This window comes from Sphaerodactylus townsendi, linkage group LG02 (assembly GCF_021028975.2).
Source record: "Sphaerodactylus townsendi isolate TG3544 linkage group LG02, MPM_Stown_v2.3, whole genome shotgun sequence".
NCBI lineage: Eukaryota > Metazoa > Chordata > Lepidosauria > Squamata > Sphaerodactylidae > Sphaerodactylus > Sphaerodactylus townsendi.
In genome coordinates this window covers 154,397,326-154,417,934 of record NC_059426.1, presented here as the reverse complement: position 1 = coordinate 154,417,934, position 20,609 = coordinate 154,397,326, and the positions used below count along the sequence as shown (strand labels likewise).

Genomic DNA, 20,609 nt, shown 5'->3' with positions numbered 1-20,609 from the left:
AGCAGCTCTTTGTTGTAGTTTCTCTTGGTCAGACATCCTCCTTTCCCCTCTCAGCTGCCAGCTCACAACTGCTGTTCTTAACTGCTATATTCCAACCCTCTCTCTCTGACCATCAATTAGCTCTCTTTTATCGCTAGGGAATGGCAGGAACTAACCTGTCCATCACAGTCAACAGAAATGATTATTATTATTATTATTTTATTAGATTTTTATACCGCCCTATCCCCGAAGGGCTCTGGGCGGTGTACAACATTTAAAACACAATATAATTAAATAAACATTTAAAAGCAGCGATAAAATTTCCCAATATAATTACCAAGTATAAAACTCAAGTTTAGATTTAAATTTAAATTCAAGATGTAAGGTGGCGTCCAGCGTTCCAAAAATATAAAGTCCCTCCCTCCCCACGGTAAAGGGAGGCATGGCGAGTCTCATTAGGTGGTAAGCGGCCCAGATATTAAGGGCCAAGGAAGGGGCACTATTAGCGGCCGGTTCCTCCAAAGGCCTGGCGGAACAGCTCCGTCTTACAGGCCCTGCGGAACTCCCCAAGGTCCCGCAGGGCCCGAACAGCTGGTGGAAGAGCGTTCCACCAGGCCGGGGCCAGGGCTGTAAAGGTCCTGGCCCGTGTGGAGGCCAGCCGCATTGCCGAGGGGCCAGGGACCACCAGTAGATTGGCCTCTGCCGATCGGAGAGGCCGTGTAGGGACGTATGGGGTGATGCGGTCTCGAAGATACGATGGCCCCAGGCCGCGAATGGCCTTAAAGGTCAACACCAACACCTTGAAGATGATCCGGAACTCTACTGGAAGCCAATGATATGATGATATCTTTACGCAAGCCCTTTCATTCAGGGACCATCCCATGATAGTAATTACAAATGCAGAGTTTTTAAAAGCTATGTTTTTCTTTGACAGATCAGATGTTCCAGAGATTATGTCACCATTCTCCTATATGGGGTGGGGGGGCATGACGCACCGGTGCCCCTGTGCGGGTATGGCGAGGGCGTTCTGGGGGTGTGGTGGGGGTGGCATTCTGGGGCAGGGCGGGTGCATTCTGGGGCGGGGCAGAGGACGCACCAGTGCACTGGGCGCTTTTCCCCCTTGCTACGCCTCTGGAGAAACCAACAGGAAACTGGCCAAATTAGCATTCCTCAAGAAGTTTAATTATATTTCTCAGCTAGGACTTCATACGGTTCAGACATTTGTCACTCATCACAGGTCAAATACCTTGGCAGCTCCCACCCTTTTCACATGTTAACTAGTTCTTCTATATCTCTCAGCTTTTCTAATTGGAACTGCATATACTTCTTTTATGTTGGTTCTACTTTGTCTATCCACCAATAGTCAGGCATAGATTGACTACTGTTTTTAAGCTTGCTTCTCTTTGTAACATCTCCTCCCACTTGTGCTGTTTGTAGTTCTGAGCATAAATACTTCTGTGTCACACAAAGTAAGTGGAATAACTTTTGTTAATCTTTACAGAACTGCTGGACTCCTGTTTTATGTTTCAGATCTTACTGGTGTTCTTCATTATTCAGTTTTTTACTTGATACCACCTAGCATTAATGCCAGTTGCTCTGGTAGCAACACACGAGCACGTACACATAGGCATGAAATTGCCTTCTACTGAATCAGACCACTGGTCTGTCAAGGACGCCATTGGGCTTCTCTGCATTCTCTTTTTCCTCATCTCAGAGTTCATGTTTCTTCTGTGTTCTTCTGCACTGACTCCCTCTAGTGGTTGATTTAAAGATTAATCTAGCTTACTTTACGATTTGAAGATTTATCTAGCTTACTTCCCTGCTGATTCATGCAGCAGCTTTTTAATTTTCATAATAACAGGTATAAAATCAAATCAACCACTAGAGGGAGCACAACATGTGCAGAACTTCAGCAACGAAGAAAAGAAACTTTGAGAAAGGAAAGGAGAATGCAAAAAAGTCCATTGTCTACTCAGGGTGGCAGAGGCTCTCAAGGATATCAAACAAAGGTATTTCACATCGCCTACTGCCTGTTCCTTTTAGCTGGAAAAGCAAGGTTGGGACCTTTGGTATACAAAGCAAAGACTTTTCCACTGAGTTACAGCCAGAGGTGGGATCCAACCAGTTCTCACCACTTCTCTAGAAGTGGTTACTAATTTTTTCTGAGTGCCAAGAAGGGGTTACTAAAGCAACCTCCCTGCCCAATAGGGACTGGAGGTGCGTGAGTGCGGTGCCGCCACTGTTTGAATCCCACCACCATCGGTACCTGTTATTAAAATGTTTGGATCCCACCACTGGTTACAGCCTATCCCACTTACCTTGTAAAGAATGACAAGCAATGCCTTGAGCCACATCTGCCGAATATGAGGCTTCAGGGGCCAAAGGGAGCAGCGGGGGGGCTGCTGGAAGTAGTGCCTCAGCTGTGGACATGTGCAGTACTTCAGTACCTGAGCTACCAAGGGAAGGAGGTGCTTGCCAAGATTGATGTTGTAGTCCATCACCTGCAAGTAATATTCAGCAGGAATGTACAACACTTAGCAAAAGGCATCAAGGTTTGCATATCTACACAGTCCAAATTAACTTTATAAGATGTTTGGCAGCTGATAAAGAAATGAGCTGCAAGCTTTTAGAAAGGTAAACCCCATTAGGTTTATTGTAAAGGCATAGTATTAAGCTACATGTTTAGACCAGTGAATCAATCAGCATTTCTGGAATCATTTGGTTTTGTCTGTCGCATTCTGAAAGCTTCCATTGTTGTTAACAATGCAAAAGGGAGAAAGAGGACAAACCATTAAAAAAAACAAGCTTAAGATCCAGAAAAGCAAAATGATTAATGAGGAAATTACAAAAATTAAAGATTCTGTTCTCATAAATATCTGGACTACTTCAAGAAAGGGTGGCTACTGTTTTTGCTAGTTGCTTGCCCAGCGTTGGAACAAGAAGTGCTCTCACAGGGACTCATGTTGACTGATGATCGCAGAGAGGGTGTATCTACTTAGGCAAACGCTAGAGCCTAATGAGCAAAACCTAAGGATTTACCCCGGCGCCCCATGCATGAGCAGCTACCCTCCCCATTGTGACCAAACAATGATTTTTTTTTTTACCCCAGGTCGTCTCAAAGTCACTATTACATTATAGAACATGCCCCAACTCACAAATTTGAACACAGCAATGGGACATGCCCCACAGCAGAAATAAACATTTTTGAAAACATTTTAAAAATGCTTTCAAAATGTTTTATTACTGCTATGAAAACATTTTATGGTGTTGTATACAGCCCCCCAGTTGGGGGAAACAGCATCACTTTCAGTGTTATTTAAACTGGGGACCCCAGATTCTCCCTTTAAGGTGGATTTAAAAGGAGAATCTGGCCTCCCTAGTTTAAACATGTGATGCTGGAATCCACCCCCAAACAGCATCATTTTCAATGGTGTTTAAACAAGTGCAGGGGCTCAGGCTTGTTCTAGTGTTATGTTGAGTTCTAAGGTGCAGTCCGTGAATAGGGCTATGGTCAGTTTCAGGTTTTGGGGGTTTGCCTTAACCCTTCTCTGAACCCTAAAACTAATTTTTAAAAATATAATTTATTCAGTCATAAATTGTTCCCAAAATTGTTACAAAAACCAGAAACCTGAAACTGACCATAGCCCTAGTCTCGGACTGCGCCCTAGAACTCAACCTAACACTAAGGCAAGCCTTAGCTTCAACCCTTGCCTTAACCCTAACCCAAAATTGTAACAAAAACCCAAAACCTAAAACTGACCATTGCGCTATTATTGGACTATGCCCTATGACTCATCATAACACTAATGCAAGCCGGAGCCCCTGCTCTTGTGTTAACCCTAACCCTAACTTATTATTTTTATTTGATTTATTCATTCATAAATTGTTCCCAAAATTGTAACAAAAACCCGAAACCTAAAATTGACCATAGCCCTATTCTCGGACTGCAGCCTAGAACTCAACGTTACCCTAAGGCAAACCCGAGCCCCTGCGCTTGCCTTAACCCTAACCCTAACCTATTATTTTTATTTAATTTTTTCACTCATAAATTGCTCCCCAAATTGTAACAGAAAATAAATTAAATAAAAATAATAAGTTAAATTAGGAACGAGTTAAAGAGCAAAGGGTAGAAACTAAGGATTACTGCTAATGTTACATTAAGGGTTCTAGGGTGCAGTCCATGGAAGTAGAACTGTGAATCAATTTCAAATATCCGAGGAGTTTATATAACCCTTGCCCTTGCTTGAACCCCAACCCTATTTTTTTTATTTTTTTATTTATTCAGTCATAAATTGTTCCCAAATTTATAACAAAAACCTGAAACCTAAAACTGACCATAGCCCTATTCTTGGACTGCACCCTAGAACTCAACATAACACTAAGGCAAGCCCGAGGCCCTGCTGTTGCCTTAACCCTAACTTATTATTTTTATTTAATTTTTTCACTCATAAATTGCTCCCAAAATTGTATCAAAAAAAACAAAACCTGAAACTGACCATTGACCAAATTCTCGAATTGAACCCTACAACTCAACGTAACACTAATGCAAGCACGAGCCCCTGCTCTTGCCTTAACCTTAACCCTAACTTATTATTTTTATTTAATTTATTCAGACATAAATTGTTCACAAAATTGTATCAAAAAACCAAAACCTGAAACTGATCATAGCCCTATTCTCAGATTGCACCTTAGAACTCAACGTTACACTAAGGAAAGCCCGAGCCCCTGCTCTTGCCTTAACCCTAACCCTAACTTATTATTTTTATTTAATGTATGCAGTCAAGGGTAGAAGCAAGGGTAGAGTAGAAGCTAAGGCAAGGGTAGACACTAAGGATTGCCTTAGTGTTTCGTTTGAGGATTCTAGGGCGCAGTCAGTGAATAGGGCTATCGTCAGTTTCAGGTTTTGAGGTTTTGCCTTAACCCTTGCCCTTGCTTGAACCCCAACCCTAACTTTTTATTTTTACTTAATTTATTCAGTCTTAAATTGTTCCCAAATTTGTAACAAAAACCCAAAACCTAAAATTGACCATGGCCCTATTCTCGGACTGCCCCCTAGAACTCAACGTAACACTAAGGCAATCCTTAGCTTCTACCCTTTCCTTAACCCTAACCCTAACATATTATTTTTATTTAATTTATTTTTTGTAACAATTTTGGGAACAATTTATGACTGAATAAATTAAATAAAATTAATAAGTTGGTGTTAGGGTTAACGCAAGGGCAGGTGCTCAGGCTTGCATTAATGTTATGTTGAGTTCTAGGGCGCAGTCCAATAGTAGTGCAATGGTCAGTTTTAAGTTTCGGGTTTTTGTTACAAATTCGGAAAAAATTATGACTGAATAAATTAAATAAAAATAATAGGGTTAGTTTTAACACAAGGCCAGGGGCTCAGGCTTCTGACAAAAATTTCCAAACCTCCTGTTGCCAAGAGGAAATATAAACCCATGCCTACTGTGATCAGCAAGCACTGTTTCATGGGCTGAAACTGAGAATATATGCCAACAGTCATATAATGTGTCCACAATGCAAACATTTTGTATATGCGCAGCACAGGGCAGATATGTTGGATTGTGCAACAGCATCAGGATATGTGGTACTTTGCCAATCTAAAGGGTGAAGACAGTCCCTATTCCAGTCTATGGTCTGGAGATGAATGGAAAAGGAAAGCAGCAAGGAGGATGAAACAGGAAGCAGCTCTGAGAAAGAGATTTTGAAGATGATGATGATGAGGAGTTTGGATTTATACCCCACCTTTCTCTCCTGTATGGACACCCAAGGTGGCTTACAAGCTCCTTTCCCTTTCTCTCCCCACAACAGACATCCTGTGAGGTAGGTGGGGCTGAGAGAGTTCCCAAGAACTGTGACTAGCCCCAGATCTCCCAGCAGGAATGTAGGAGTGCAAAACACATTGGTTCACCAGATAAGCCTCTTCTACTCAGGTGGAGGAGTGGGGAATCAAACTCAGTTCTCCAGATTAGAATCCACCTGCTCTTAACCACGACACCACACTGGCTCTCAGAGTGGAATGGAATAGTGGCATGATTTGCTATCACCAGAGGAAGGAATCTTACCCACACTGTCATTAGAAGCTGTTTTGCACATTGGAAGAAGCAGTATAAAGCAGGTGGATGAATGGTTCACGGTTTTCCAGGTCTATTGCGGTGTAATGACCGCAGGGGAAATCTGTACATTTTCTTAATGGCAAAGGATTCAAGTTCCCTCTCCAGACTCTTGCACCAGAAATGCAATAAGTTAGGAGTACAAGCCACTCCTGTATCCACTGCTTTTTAAAAAATGTGCAACCATCCTTGGCTAAATAGGGGCTCTGGAGTTTAGGGAAGTACAGAGCTGCCATAGGTGTTTCCTCTGATTGGCCAGTTGAGACCTTCCGCTCAGCAGACCATTTAAAATTAGCATAGAACATGACATACTGCTCGGACCTGCTGACATAGCAGATGAGCAATGACAGTAGCCCATGCATCCCATGCATCATTTCATAGCTGCCTTGATGGTCTTTCCTCATTCCTTCTCCATTGCCCTGCATGCAGCAAGGTGTCCACTAAGTTTTATAAAAATCACTTTGGCTGCAGTCTGTGGTTGCATTAAGCCAACATTCAGCTTCAGTGGGCACAAATGCAGCTCGATGTTGGGCTCCAGGGGTGATCTTAACTAATGGGCAACATGCGCTCACTGGAGGCCCCCCAACACTAAGGTGACCAGATTTTCACCTTTTTAAAGTGGGACACCCTTGGGGGGTGCGCGTGCGCGCACACAGCCGCAAGAGCGCACTGCCTTCTGGGGCGGGAGGCTGCCACACTGGGGTGGGAGGCTGCCACACTGCCAAACCCCTGTTTTCCGCCCTGTCACAGGGGAGCACCCCAGAAGGCAGTGCGGCAGCCTTCCAAAAATCGGGACATTTAAAAAAACCCATGGGACGCGGGACAAATTAGTCAAAAGCGGGACTGTCGCACCAAAAGCGGGACATCTGGTCACACTACCCAACACCCATGGCTTGTCACCCTCTGAAAAAAACCCAGCAGTCTCCTAATGCTGCTTGGACCCAGCCTGTCTGGGGCTCAAACAGCTGGCTTCTGGTGGTACTGGTGACTCCTGTCCACTTTGCATGAGGCGAAAATCATCCACTGTTTGGCCTGGGGTGAGGCTGATGTAGGAGCACATGGTCTCTGAGGGCCTATCCCGGACTTTTGCCCTGGGAATCTCTAACTACCTCTGCTCTCCTCTGCTCTCCTTCATTTTTAAAAAACGTTTTTCAGAAAAAAAAACTCTCCACCAAATGAACACCCGGCACAATTTTGAAAAAACCTAGGCCCTGATGGGATCTAACACTGCAACACCTTGACACAATCTATCCTGATTCGAGGCTGCCACAGGCAGTCTCTCCCCAGAAGAACGGTCAAATACCACCATCTGCTGGGCTACTCTCCGAACCATGTTCAGAACATTCAGTATTACAATTTCTGCTATTGGAAGATGCCTTTCCAAAATAGATAGCAATGGCTGCGCAGAAGAAAGGAATGTCTTGTAGAAAAACTTCCAAGTCACACTCCAGCATGAAACCACTGAAGCAGAATTCGATCAAGTAGTGCAAACACCACTTCTTGAAGGCTTTAGAACTATTGAGATCCCTCAGTCATGGCATAAACCAAGCCTCAAAGTATGTATTCCCAAAGAGCCCTTCCATCCAAGCACTGTACCAAGACAGAGCTGCTCGATAACTGAACTGTGCTTTGAGCCCACTAACCATTTGTAGAGGAATTGTCATATTAGCTCAGCCAAAGTCATGAAGGTTGTGAGTTTTGGCATAGAAGTCCTCAGAAAATTGCTTGTCTTAACGCCACCAGATGATAGCTTCCCACTTAACACCTTACGGAACAACAGTTGATTGAAGATCATGGACCCAGCTGCATCCTGGTTCTCTAACAAAGGATATGTTTGAAACACCCCAGTGAGATGATGAAAGTCATACTGCCTGTTTTGCAGTTTAATTGGTGCCCAATTCCTGAGTTGGGTGATCTTTACCTTGTTTCCTGCCTCTTCAGGATGAGTTCGGTTTATCTGTTAGTTCAGCTATCCAACAGTTGTTTTGTAATTATGTCCTTTTTATGCATAGAGTTTGTATAGGATTTATTGCTTGCTTAAGGACTTAACGTCAGTATTTTTCAAGGATGTATTTTATGTCTGGGTTTTTAATTGCTGGCGCTTCGTGGACTGATTGTTTGCCAGTAATTTTGGTTTATTAAAAGGACTTTATAGTCAATAAACCCTTCAAAAATATTTTAAAGGATTTTCTAATCATATGGGTTTGGCTGCGGTTTTTCTCCGAGGTCTGATGACCTCTCATAGAAAGGAGATAAGTTATCTCTTCCTCTACACCATTCAACTACAGTATGTGTGCTAACACTGGAAAAGTTTTTCTGAACAAATAATGAACTTAAGAATCTGTCTTATACCAAGGGAGACAGTTGGTCTATCTCAGTATTATTAATTTTAACCAGAACTCGGGCAGAAGACTTTCTTCCAACACTTAGTAAGCAAGATACTTTAACTAGGGGCACCAGGACTCAACCTGAGACCTTCTGAACATGCCCAACAGTCAGCCATGGCACTCAATAATAAATCAACCATAACTCTGAAAACACTGAAACATTATCCTTTTCAGTGTTTTCAGAACAAACTGGGCCAATTGCAATTATGGGGAAAGAAACCCAATGCAAGGAGATCAGATAAATCAAAACGTTGAGTAAAAGTGGCTAGTGACCACTGAGGAAGATAATTGTGGCAAAACGTGGTCAGCTATTTTTGTCGATATTATTGTATAAGTTGTGAGTTTTTGGAGCATCATAAGAACATAAGAAAGAGCCTGCTGGATCAGACCAGAGTCCATCTTGTCCAGCACTCTGCTACTCATAGTGGCCCACCAGATGCCTTTGGGAGCTCACATGCAGGATGTGAAAGCAATGGCCTTCTGCTGCTGCCGCTGCTCCCGAGCACCTGGTCAAGATTGTTTGCACAATGGTTGTTTATTGATATTTCCAGATCAGCACAGGGGAAAACATGGTGTAGTGGTTACAGTGTTGGACTAGGATCTGGAAAACCCAGGCTCAAATCTCCACTCTGCCATGGAAACTTATGGGTAGCATTGCATCATGTTGCACACAATCAGCCTCATCTCTTTGACTGACAGAGTATTTGAATTTAGGAGACAGCAAAGAATAGGCCAGAGCATGACACAGAGGAAGACAACAGCAAACCACTTCTGAGCATCTCTTGCCTTGAAAACCCTATGGTTTGCACTACGCACTTATCTAGAGATTTTATTGTGAGACATACTGTTTTTGAGAAAGCTTTGTTCATTAAAATAGCATTTTATAGATTCGGTTTATATTTTCATTACAGTTTTATACAGACTTTCGGAAAGTATTTTTAACTCCCTTGGCATTTTTGATTAACCTGTACCTAGAACAAGCCAGATGGTCCTTTGTTTCATGTACTCCTTTCTTTCCACTCTCCACATATTGCTAGAAAATGAAAAACTTCTTGGTTCAATCTAACTGGAGTATTCCATGACATCCAAATCTGACCATAGACAGTGTTTTGTTCTTTTTGCTATTAAGAAAGATTGTCAAATAGGATTAAACTATGGTTTAGAAGCATTTAACTCGGATTTTAAATGGCATATGAAAATGGCAATTTAATAGAACCAGGAAGATGCCCAGCCATGAACAAGGAAATGAAGATGGGAAAAGGAATATGCAAGTTGGGGGAACTTCCTGGTCCATTTTTGTCATGAACAAACCAGGTGAAGTCTGTTCACAGCCAATCGCATGGATGTTAGAATGCTCAGAGTATAGTAATTAAGGGACTTGTCCACACCTGTTATTTATGTATTTTGAACAGTGAAGCAGAATGTGAGAAAGTGAATCAGTTGTCTCTGGACAGAATCGACAGCAACGCTCATTTTGTGGGATATTAGAGAAGCGACCTTGTTTTAATGAATTAAGCTGCACTCTTGTAATTGATATGTTCTGTTGATTGTCGTTGAATGTGCAGCCATTCTGTGAGCCGCCTCGAGCACTTTGGGGGTGAGGCGGCTTATAAATCTCATCATAAATAAATAAATAAATAAATAAATAAATAAATGAAGATGTACTGACAGAAAAGAGTTACACCTTGCTCAAGTCATGATCCATCTGCAATTGTAATTAACAAGATGTTCCAGGTATATAGCAGGGCTAGATTTCTGAGGGATAATCCCAAAGAATATTGGAGAGAAAGAGCTTTGCGCTTTGCTCAGGAGAAATTTATGTCATTTAATTGCCTGTACTGCATCAGTGTTTTTTTTCTCATGTGTTTTGCTCCCTCTAGTGGTTGTTTCAATCTTTCATTGCCGCTTCTCCAGGCTCTTGACTTTGAAAGTGGTCATAGAAAATACAGAGAAACAGTGATGAAAGATCAAAGCCACCACTAGAGGGAGGAAAGCACATGTGGAAAAGATCCTCCGCCCCCACCAAAACTGGCAAAATAACAAGGGTAGGAAAACTCAAGATCAGGTGTATGATTTACAATAAGAGCTGATTCTACTCTGTCTCTAGTCACTTCAATGGATTTTGTACAAAAACATTTGAAGGATAGAGATAATCCCCTATGGTCTTGTACTGAAGCTGTCCAAACACCATACTGTTAGAACCATTTTATTTTCCAAATGAGAAGTAATCAGATTCCGGGACACAAATTGGAGCGGTTCACACACCATTCAATCCTCTTGAGTTTTGCCACCAAGCCCGTTGGCTGCCGCGACAAACGGCCATCAACATAAGCCATCCGATACTGGACAACCTGACCCTTTTCACCAAACCAAACCAAAGTGTAATTCTTCACAGAGAATAAAGCCAACTTACTTGAGCAATCCCTGCAATAAAGGCATTAAAACAAGTCGACACACGCATTTTTTGAGGAGCGATCATGAAGCAGCCTTCCTGTTGATCGTAGGACAGCAAGACATACAAATGGCGCTTGACTGTGTTGAAGGCTTTTGCGCTGCTGATATCTGACTCTGCGCTGCTCTCATCTTTTGCCATAAATTTCATCAGCACAGTAATGAGTTGATGGACTGTCTGATGGTCGATGCCGGCATCCTCTGGGAGAAGGTCCTTTATGGTATTATCATTCTCTGGTGAAGGTTGCCCTGTTAGCACAGAAAAGAGCCATAATCCATAAACCAACATAACGTCTGGGAGGCCCTTAGAAGGCAGCATGACCTCTCTTCCAGATGCACCTTTAGGCAACAAGAGCAGAGAGGCTGTTGCCATAGATCCGTGGTGGCGAACCTTTGGCACTCCAGATGTTATGGACTACAATTCCCATCAGCCCCTGCCAGCATGGGAATTGTAGTCCATAACATCTGGAGTGCCAAAGGTTCGCCACCACTGCCATAGATGGAACTTTAAATGCAACATTTTAACATACAACATTTCAACTGCACTTCAAATGCAACAACACTGCACTTCAAACACAACATTTAAAAAAAACGTTTGCTGTTATCGGTACGGCCTGGCTGCACTATACTAATATTGTTGTTTCATTCCGATAATTTGGCTGCGACGCCAGGTGTCAAACTCCAAAACATCTGGAGGGCTGTGAGTTTGACACCTAAGTTCTAGAGCCTCCAAAACAGTACTCAATAATGATACACTTAAAATAGCATCACCACTGCCCTCCCACCCCCCCCAAAAAAACTCAGAATATTCAGCATCCCTCTAAACTCAGATCCCTCTTCTGTTACAAGTAGACCATTCTTCACCCTCGGTCTTCTGAGTTACATATACATGGAGAATGAAGGAAGTTTTTGAGGACACTTCTGTATTTTAAGTTCCCCCTAATTCTTTTTATCCTGTTTTTTAAAATAAATACATACATTCAGGGGGGGGGGGGAGAACTATGGGAAATGTAGTTATCGTTCTCAAGTGTTGCCTAAATGTAGTTACTGCTATGCACAGTCACAGCAGTAACTACATTTCCCATCATTCCTCCAAATGGAAGATGCGGCCACAACTGCTATTGCCACATCCAGCTAACAATTTGAAATGGAAGTGGGAGGTGGGGGGTGGCAGGTGGAAGACATGGGGAGTGGACCCCGTGTGGATTCCATTCTACAGATTCCAGATCCAATTCAAATTTCGGATTACATTACTGAACCTCCACAGGAAGTTCAGTAAAACAATCATATTCCCTTCAATTGTATTCTGATGCCAAATAGAAGCCGCGAGTCCTTACCCATCATTAATTAATTTCAATCATTTATATTTTAATGTGCTATAAGTCAAATTGGGGATATATTCAATTGAAAAGTGGGACAGAAATGCTTTAAATGAGCAAAAGTTAAAACCAACACTATAAGTAAATTCAAAGTACTTTGAATATGCTAATCATGCTATTACTCCTATGAGGATTAAATTGAATGGGCTTCTTTCATTTTAATGATTCAATATTTGCAAAAAATTTTCCCCATCTTGTCTAGTAACCAGGTGTTCGTAATGAAATATTTACCTGGTGCTTCTTCTGGTGTTCCACCAAGTGCCGGAGCAGACTGTTCGTGCCTGGTGAGTCTTGTAGCTGAAAGAAAGAAAGAAAGAAAGAAAGAAAGAAAGAAAGAAAGAAAGAAAGAAAGAAAGAAAGAAAGAAAGAAAGAAAGAAAGAAAGAAAGAAAGAAAGAAGGGAGGGAGGGAGGGAGGGAGGGAGGGAGGGAGGGAGGGAGGGAGGGAGGGAGGGAGGGAGGGAGGGAGGGAGGGAGGAAGGAAGGAAGGAAGGAAGGAAGGAAGGAAGGAAGGAAGGAAGGAAGGAAGGAAGGAAGGAAGGAAGGAAGGAAGGAAGGAAGGAAGGAAGGAAGGAAGGAAGGAAGGAAGGGGAGGATCCATAATTGTGACGTGCCGTATTCCCATCTGGCACCTCGGGTGCACATCACTTCTGCCCATCCTCAATATAGTGCTAAAATTAGAGCTATAACTAAGAAAGCCAAGTCTCTTGTTTCAGTGGAAGACTTCTCATTCCCCACCAGTTCTGCTTACAATCACTCAACTGGAAGATGGGGAAATGTTGTGGAAAATGGAAGACAATCAGTATAATCTAACATAATGACATCACTTCTGGGTCATGCCAGAAGTGACATCATAGTTTCACTGGCGAGCCCCCTCCATGGTAACTCTTCCACAGCTACCCTACTGCAACACAGAAAATGTGTTTATATGACCAAATATCAGACCTGGACAAACAGTTCAACATGCATTATAGCTGCCTACATGACATAGTAGTCCAACACATCACAGGAGAATAATTTCATCTACACATGTCCCTTAGCAGGATGAAAATCAATCTTGCCATACAGTGGTACAATCAGATGACAGCATCATTATGAGCCTGGCATTCAGTCATATGCGCTGATTGACCAAACTCTTCAGCATGACCACCCTTCTGGCTGGTGTGCATATGATCTGCTCTCACATGAGCACCACATGGCAGCATGGAAGCTTCAGTTGATTCAGAATGCAGCTGCTCATTTACTAACTAGAGGTTAGGTCTGGGGTGGAGTGAGGGAGAACTGTGTCTGGGGCACGTGTGCCCCCTGCGCCTCTGCTGCAGTGCTGCCTTCCCCCACTCCACCCCGGAACGTCCCTGAAACACCCAGCCATGCCCCCCGCCACACCCTTGCCACACCCCCACCAAGGCACACACTCGGGGCATCGCACCCCCCCCCCCTGCCCCGTTGGCAATACACCTCTGGTTGGGTCATATCACCCTTATTCTTCAGCAGGTGCGGTGCCTGCCTGCTTGCTTCCAGGTTAAATTCAAGGTACTAATTCTAACATATCCATTCCACTGGTAGAGACACTTTCCTATAGCAGAAAGAATCTTTCTTTGATGCAATGGCTTTTTCCACCAGAAGAAAGCACATCTGAGCAAAACAAATCTGTAGACTCCAACCCAATATCTGTTTGGAAAACATCTGTAGCAGCCTGGAACCAAAATCTATGATAAAGGGGTGCACAATTTATAACTTTACTCCACAAAGAAATTTTGAAATATTTTTAAATGAGAAGAGAAAGGTGAAGAAATACTCAACGGATCTTGGTGGTTAAGGTTTCTGGAAGAGAAAGTGCTCTCTTGGATTCCACAGGGCCCTTCACGCTGTCCCTCAAAGAGCGCACACTCTTCTGCCGATTCCGGGCAAAACGTGCCCTTTTGATTTTCCACATGGCCGTGTCGCTCAGATTTGCAACATTTGTCCTGACAGCGGTGATTGCTTTTCAAACATGATTCAATAAGTCAGATTTCATTTCACAGCATGCTCCATCTCTTTCAAAATAGACTCATATATTTAAACATGACACTACTAGACACCAAGCTATTTCAAATATTTGTAAATTACTTAGCTGAATAACAATGGGTTGGATCCTATAGAACTGCAAGCAGAAATAGGACACAGGGGCAGATCTTCACTACTTCCTCCTGTAACCCTTCTCCTGCAACTCCAAATTCCTCTTCTGATGTTTATCGCATTCTCATAAACAAAATACACTACAGCATGAAGGGGCTATAGTAAAGAATATAAACCAGGCAAAATCCCCCACCTCCAATCCACTGGTGAAGTATGTTTGGTAGACAGGGGCATACCTGCCAGAGGGACATGTAGGGTAACATGTCCCTGGGTGCCACTCATTTGATCATGGGGGGGGTGCAAAATCACCCCCCCATGTGATCAAACCATGGTTAAGAGCAAGGAACCTGCATGTCCCTCTGGCAGGTAAGGATGCCGCTACTGGCAGCAATCAGTGTCTGGTCGCAGCAAGCCCCTTGCGCAAGGCAGGCACAGCCTCCAATGGAGGTGGGGGATGGTAGCAGCTGGCGCCAGGCCAGGATCCCTCTGTGCGCCCCTCAATGGGCCTGTGCCAGGTTCCCAGCCTGGTACCAGCTACTGCCACCTGCCGACCCTGCCCCACCAGTAGAGGGGGCAGGGACTGTGAAGGGTGCACACAGGCACCCAGGCACCATTTATTGCTGGTACACCTCTGCTGATAGAATAAGTTTTCCAAGAGGGAGAAGTGGACAATTTCACCCTATACCATATTGATCAGAAGGGTTCTCCAATTCTCTGCTAAAGGGGTAGTTACAGCACTGTAAGACTGAACCCAAAAGCCTTTCACGTGATCAGCTCCCCTCCTTTAATCCATAAATATTCAAAGATCCTGAAGTATGCTTCATGTGGCATCCTCCTCACCCACCACTTAAACCAACAGATTGTCCCTATCTGTCTCATGTTCACTTTTGTAGGTGGGTAAGATCTTTGACGCAGGAAGCATCGCTTCATTTATTCATCTTCCCCAACAGCAGGACCTCCAAGTTGACTGGAGTTAAATATATGATACTGGAATTGCCCTCTCACAATCAGAGACAGGGGCTGATTCCGCATGGGCCAAAAACAGCAGTGTGAAAACGGTGTGAAATGAGTATAAACCCTTTTACACCATTTTAAACTCTTTTACACCATTTTCACACTGTTTTCACACTGCTGTTTTTGGGCCATGCGGAATCAGCCAGGGTTTAATAAACTCCTCTGGAATATAAATTCAGGTCAAATTCTTTTCCTTCTGCAAAGACAATGCAGTGAGAGACAGTGTAGTGTACTGGACTAAGATCTGGAAGAATCAGATCTTCAGAATCAGACTCAAACCCCTGCTCTACCACAAGAGCTCGAGTGATGACCTTGGGATAGTCACACATTCTCAACCCAACCCACCTCACAGGGTTGTTGTTAGGATAAAATGGAGGGAAAGAGAGCAACATAACCTGTGTTGGGTTTCCATTGGGGAGAAAAAGCAGGATATAACCAGCACATAAAGCCTTTTGCGTCGAGATGGGCGGCGTTAGAACTTTCCCCTTTTTTAAAAAAAGAAGCAGGCGTGGGTGCATGGCTGCCGCCATTGCTGGAGGGGAAGGGACAGCCTCCTGGCGTGGCTGCCTCCTTCCCTGCCTTGCAAGCTCCAAAGGCTCACGAGGCTTTACCCTGCCTGCTGCGCAAGTGCGGCAAACAGCAGGGCACGGGACGATGACGCCAGGATTCCCCTGACGTCATCGGGAGAGGTTGGGCTGGGCGGCCTATATAAGGCCAGGCCCAGCCTTTCACCTCCCTTGCTTTTTTCTGAGCTGGACGCATTTAACAGTAAGTTAGCGAGGGCAGTTGGGCGGCCACGGCATGGCGCATGGGCACTCCCACGGTGCGGTTCCCCCCCCCCTTCGGACCGGGTACAGCCTGGGGAGAGCAACTATAGGGAGGATATAACCAGCACATAAAATAACATCTTCATCCAGACATTTAACTTTAGTTTTTCCCCCCTTTTTAAAAGAATATCATGCCACCGAACAAAGCTTACTTGTTGGGAAGGGAAATTCTTTGTTGCAATCCAGGTGAAGCTGTGCCTCGAGTGAAAGAGTCTCAAACCGGTTCACAAAAAATTCCCAGCTCAAAGCCGGAATGTCTTGCTTGATAAAATGAAGCAGTAAAAGCTTACTAAGAATTGTGGAAGATAAATGGCCTTGGCTACGGTATAAGGCTGGAAGTCGAAATAAAGGCACGAGACAGGGGAAGAAGGAATGGCACGTTATTTCGACACCAATAAAATGCATTTTTCAGTGTCACTAAGGGATTAAGCAAACTAGTTGATCCCAAACAAATCTGAATGGCCATTAAGAAAATAACTAACTACACCTGTAACAGGCAGAGATGAACTTTCCTAACATTGTTCTGTTCCAGGAAAAAGAAGCCCACGGTCATTCCGGTTGCTACATAGCTAAGGTTTGTTATTTTCATCTAGATGTTTTCCTTCCTTTGAAAAAAGGGCCTTTCTGAACAGGCTTTTAGTGTGTTTCTGTACACTTCACTGAAAATGATTGGGAGATATTTGGTTTTGCTTGCAATAATATTTCTTTTGCATAAATACCAGCCTAGCAAATACACTTCAAGGCCAATGGCCCTGTAGTGGAAAATACCCAAGTGTCTTACTGCAACATTAACCCACCTGCAAAGCTGGTCTTTTGATGGTGTCTAACAGTAGTCCTGCCCTGGTAGCAACTGCAGGGTTGACATCTTCCACAGCAGTCAGGAAACAGCAAAAGGCATGCGCCAGGGAGTACTTCAGCAAGTGATTTTTGGTCACCGAGTGGATATCCAAGAATCTACACATCACAGCTACTTTCTCCACTATGGTAGCAAACAAAGCAAAACAAAACACCCAGGATTAGTTCAGACAATGGCACCCACTCGAGCTTTGCAATAGATCTATAAAAGGGGATCTAGAAAGCGCAATTGTTCCTTTTTTTCCAGCTTTGGATGAATGATACAGCAGAAAATTGTTCGGGATTATAACGAACATCGGTGCTTGTTCTATTGAACTGCAGTTCAAAGTAGATTTAAGACCAGCGAAAAGTTGCTGAAAATTAATTATAAAATTTTTCATATTCATATTTATAATGACAAGTGGAGATAACACAGCCAGGAACATCAAAAGGTATGGCCCTGGTGTGTGTGCACTAATTCACAAGGAAGAGACAATATGAACCCGTGAAACCAAATGAAAACATGTTGGGGGATTGTTCTGTTTTATCCTTTTAAAACTTGTTTCATTCCATCAAAGTGAACTACTTGCTGCTGATTTATTGTCATTCATCATTTACAACACCACTTCTGGAGTGGGTTTTTTCCCCCTTAACTTCTGTCCCTTCTGTCCCCAATTTCGCAGGCTAGAGACCTGGAACCAAAAGAAGCCTTTGTGTTCACACATAAAACCAGGAGATGCTTTATGGGGGAAGAGACTCTTCTCCCACCCACTGGCCCTGAAGCCTGTCCTTCAGCAGTTGGGTGGGTGTCAACCTCTGAGAATCCTATGAGTCACAGTGGGAAGATGAGGGGGTCACACTGCGTGGTTCCTTTCCTCTCTCCTCCCTAGATACCTACTCTCACAACAGCAGGATCCATTGCTTCCTCCCAGGCTTGCTGTGGAAACCATCTTATATGGCATAAATTTGGCACCACCTATTCCCCAGCCTTCCTCAATCTCTGGCTTTCTAGATGCCAGATCAGGGTTTACCTGGTTCCTTCCTCACACTCTCCTGGGACTGGCTGTTTGCCATGATTAGCTGATCTGGGAGATCTGCCTGAGAGGAAATTCTATGAACTGGACCTAAGAGATTTTCCACAGGCCCATCCAGTGACTACCTATGCTGCCTATTCTTCCTCCTCCCCACTGGCTTCCTGCTTCTCTTCATGATGTGATGCTATCATTCTTGTTGCAGACTCTTCTGTTGCCATTCTGGCCTTTTGCTGAGCTCCTGCCAGCTGCAGTGTGTGCATTTATATATTCAAGAACTGGATTATGGAAACCACCCTGAGCCTTTTGGAAGGAAGGAAGGAAGGAAGGAAGGAAGGAAGGAAGGAAGGAAGGAAGGAAGGAAGGAAGGAAGGAAGGAAGGAAGGAAGGAAGGAAGGAAGGAAGGAAGGAAGGAAGGAAGGAAGGAAGGAAGGAAGGAAGGAAGGAAGGAAGGAAGGAAGGAAGGAAGGAAGGAAGGAAGGAAGGAAGGAAGGAAGGTCTGAGTAAGATGTGTTTGGTGTCACAGAGAAAAATACATCTTACCATGACATGCCTCTGAAGATGCCAGTCATAGATACAGGTAAAACATTAGGAGCCCGGAAAACGCACAACAGCCAATTAATAAATAAATTTGCCAAATGTCTTGCAATGACAGGCAGTTTTCCATTCACAGGGAAAGATATTCCCCACCTCTGCTGCCTAAGATCCTGTAGCTGGAGACATCACAAACTGAACCTAAAATTAGGTTCTAGAACTAAAGCATTACCCTCTTAGATCTGAGTTCAGTGGATAACCTCTGATGCATTTATCTATTTTTCCTGCCCCAGCTTCACACTGCTTTGAAGCTTCTCCAGATCCTAGACTGACTTTAAATTCTGGAGAAAGATGTGATGGTTGTGTAGATGTTTTTGAGTACTTTTGAGTACTATGTGAGTACTATGAGTACTTTTGAGATGCTTTTGAGTACTATGTCTCTCTGGTTTCAGTTGTTAATGACTGGGCGGATAGAGGAAAATGGCCCTTTCTCCGGCACACTTATTGAGAACTGATTAGAACCAATGGCACATTCATCAGCAGTTCTCACCCATCGCAGTTCACAGGTGCCATGCTTTCAGTGCACTCTCTAGTCCTCCATGCATACTCATTGGAAGACCATTCTGCTGGAGTGGCAGGATTTATGAGTTGTGACCAGGTGCCAAATACACCCTGAGCAAATGAAAGCTCTTTGCAGATCTCTGCACTCTTACTGAAGTAAACATTGTGCAATATTAAGACTTACCTGCTTCAAACCTGATCTTCCAGTCTTTGCTGTTGAAGTTGCTATTGATTATAGTCCAGAATATATCCGCCCCGTGCGGAAGTGACAAGGCATGAAGAAGGAGAGGCACCGCTAATGAAGAAAGCTGGGAGAATTCAGACTTGACAACTCTCCACAAGCTGGAGAAAATAGACCAACCAAAGCTAATCAGCAACCTCCATCACTAGATGGTGTCATAAATGATGTACAAAATGGCAACATAACTATGCTGTGAGGCTACAGGTCCTGCTACTTCAGAGAGTTCTTATACCTCACTGGAAAGCAAAGCGTCCTTGTACCAGGACAAAATGACCATTTCCTGCTTCCAGTTAGGTTACTTTCTCTATTTACAGCGGGAAATTTACCTCAGGAGCAGGTAAGAACATGGTATACTTCAAATGCCTGGCTTTGACCCCATCTTCCCAGCTGTATCCATGAGTTGGGGCCTTGGACCTCTGCCCCAAACCCGGCCGTAATGTCACCATTGTATACCTGCAACTGTTTTGCTATAAACCAGGGGTAGGGAACCTGCGGCTCGAGAGCCGCATGCGGCTCTTCTGCCCTTGAACTGCGGCTCCACGAGCCGAGCTGCCGGCCCCATCCTTGCCCACCCTGCAGGCAGCAGGGTGGGCGCACCAACTGCCTGCGGCCGGCTGGGCCACGCCGTGGGCTTCCCCTCTCGCCTGCCCCATTGGAGCGGGGCGGATGCTTTCCCGGCGGCCAGCGAGGCTGAGCCGCTGGCCCCATCCTTGCCCGCCCTGCAGGCAGCAGGGCGGACGCATCCATGCGATTCTCAGAATGAGCGGAGTAAAAGGTAAAAAAAACCCAATATATACAGTGTTACCTTCATTTTAAATGTCAAAAATTATTTGCAGCTCCAAGTGTTTTCTTTTCCCATGGAAAACGGGTCCAAATGGCTCTTTGAGTGTTAAAGGTTCCCTACCCCTGCTATAAACAAATGTCCCACAGGCTTTATAAAAGTGGGCAGCTAGCCAACAGCACATACCTGGCAATCAGCATGTGATCCTGAATGTAGGCTAAGAACAGGGGATGATCCTTTCTTGCGATGTACAAACACTCCCCGTGAAGACAGAGTATCTTCAAGCAGTTCAACATGTTAAAAAGAATATCTGGCTCTTCAAAGCGGGCCATTTCCTGTGTGAGAGCAAACAAAA

At 44.0% G+C, this 20,609-nt stretch overlaps 1 protein-coding gene across 1 annotated transcript in view; it reads right to left on the bottom strand.

The window, feature by feature from the left end:
• UNC79 (unc-79 homolog, NALCN channel complex subunit) overlaps positions 1 to 20,609 on the bottom strand; it is a 121,866-nt gene that overhangs the window by 34,925 nt on the left and 66,332 nt on the right. The window contains exons 22-29 of the mRNA XM_048484629.1: positions 20,441 to 20,589; positions 19,417 to 19,574; positions 17,069 to 17,251; positions 16,425 to 16,631; positions 14,117 to 14,296; positions 12,547 to 12,612; positions 10,899 to 11,185; positions 2,298 to 2,480 (exon numbers count right to left, since the gene is read on the bottom strand). Coding sequence (XP_048340586.1) covers positions 2,298 to 2,480; positions 10,899 to 11,185; positions 12,547 to 12,612; positions 14,117 to 14,296; positions 16,425 to 16,631; positions 17,069 to 17,251; positions 19,417 to 19,574; positions 20,441 to 20,589 — 1,413 coding nt within the window. The remainder of the gene's footprint in view (positions 1 to 2,297; positions 2,481 to 10,898; positions 11,186 to 12,546; positions 12,613 to 14,116; positions 14,297 to 16,424; positions 16,632 to 17,068; positions 17,252 to 19,416; positions 19,575 to 20,440; positions 20,590 to 20,609) is intronic.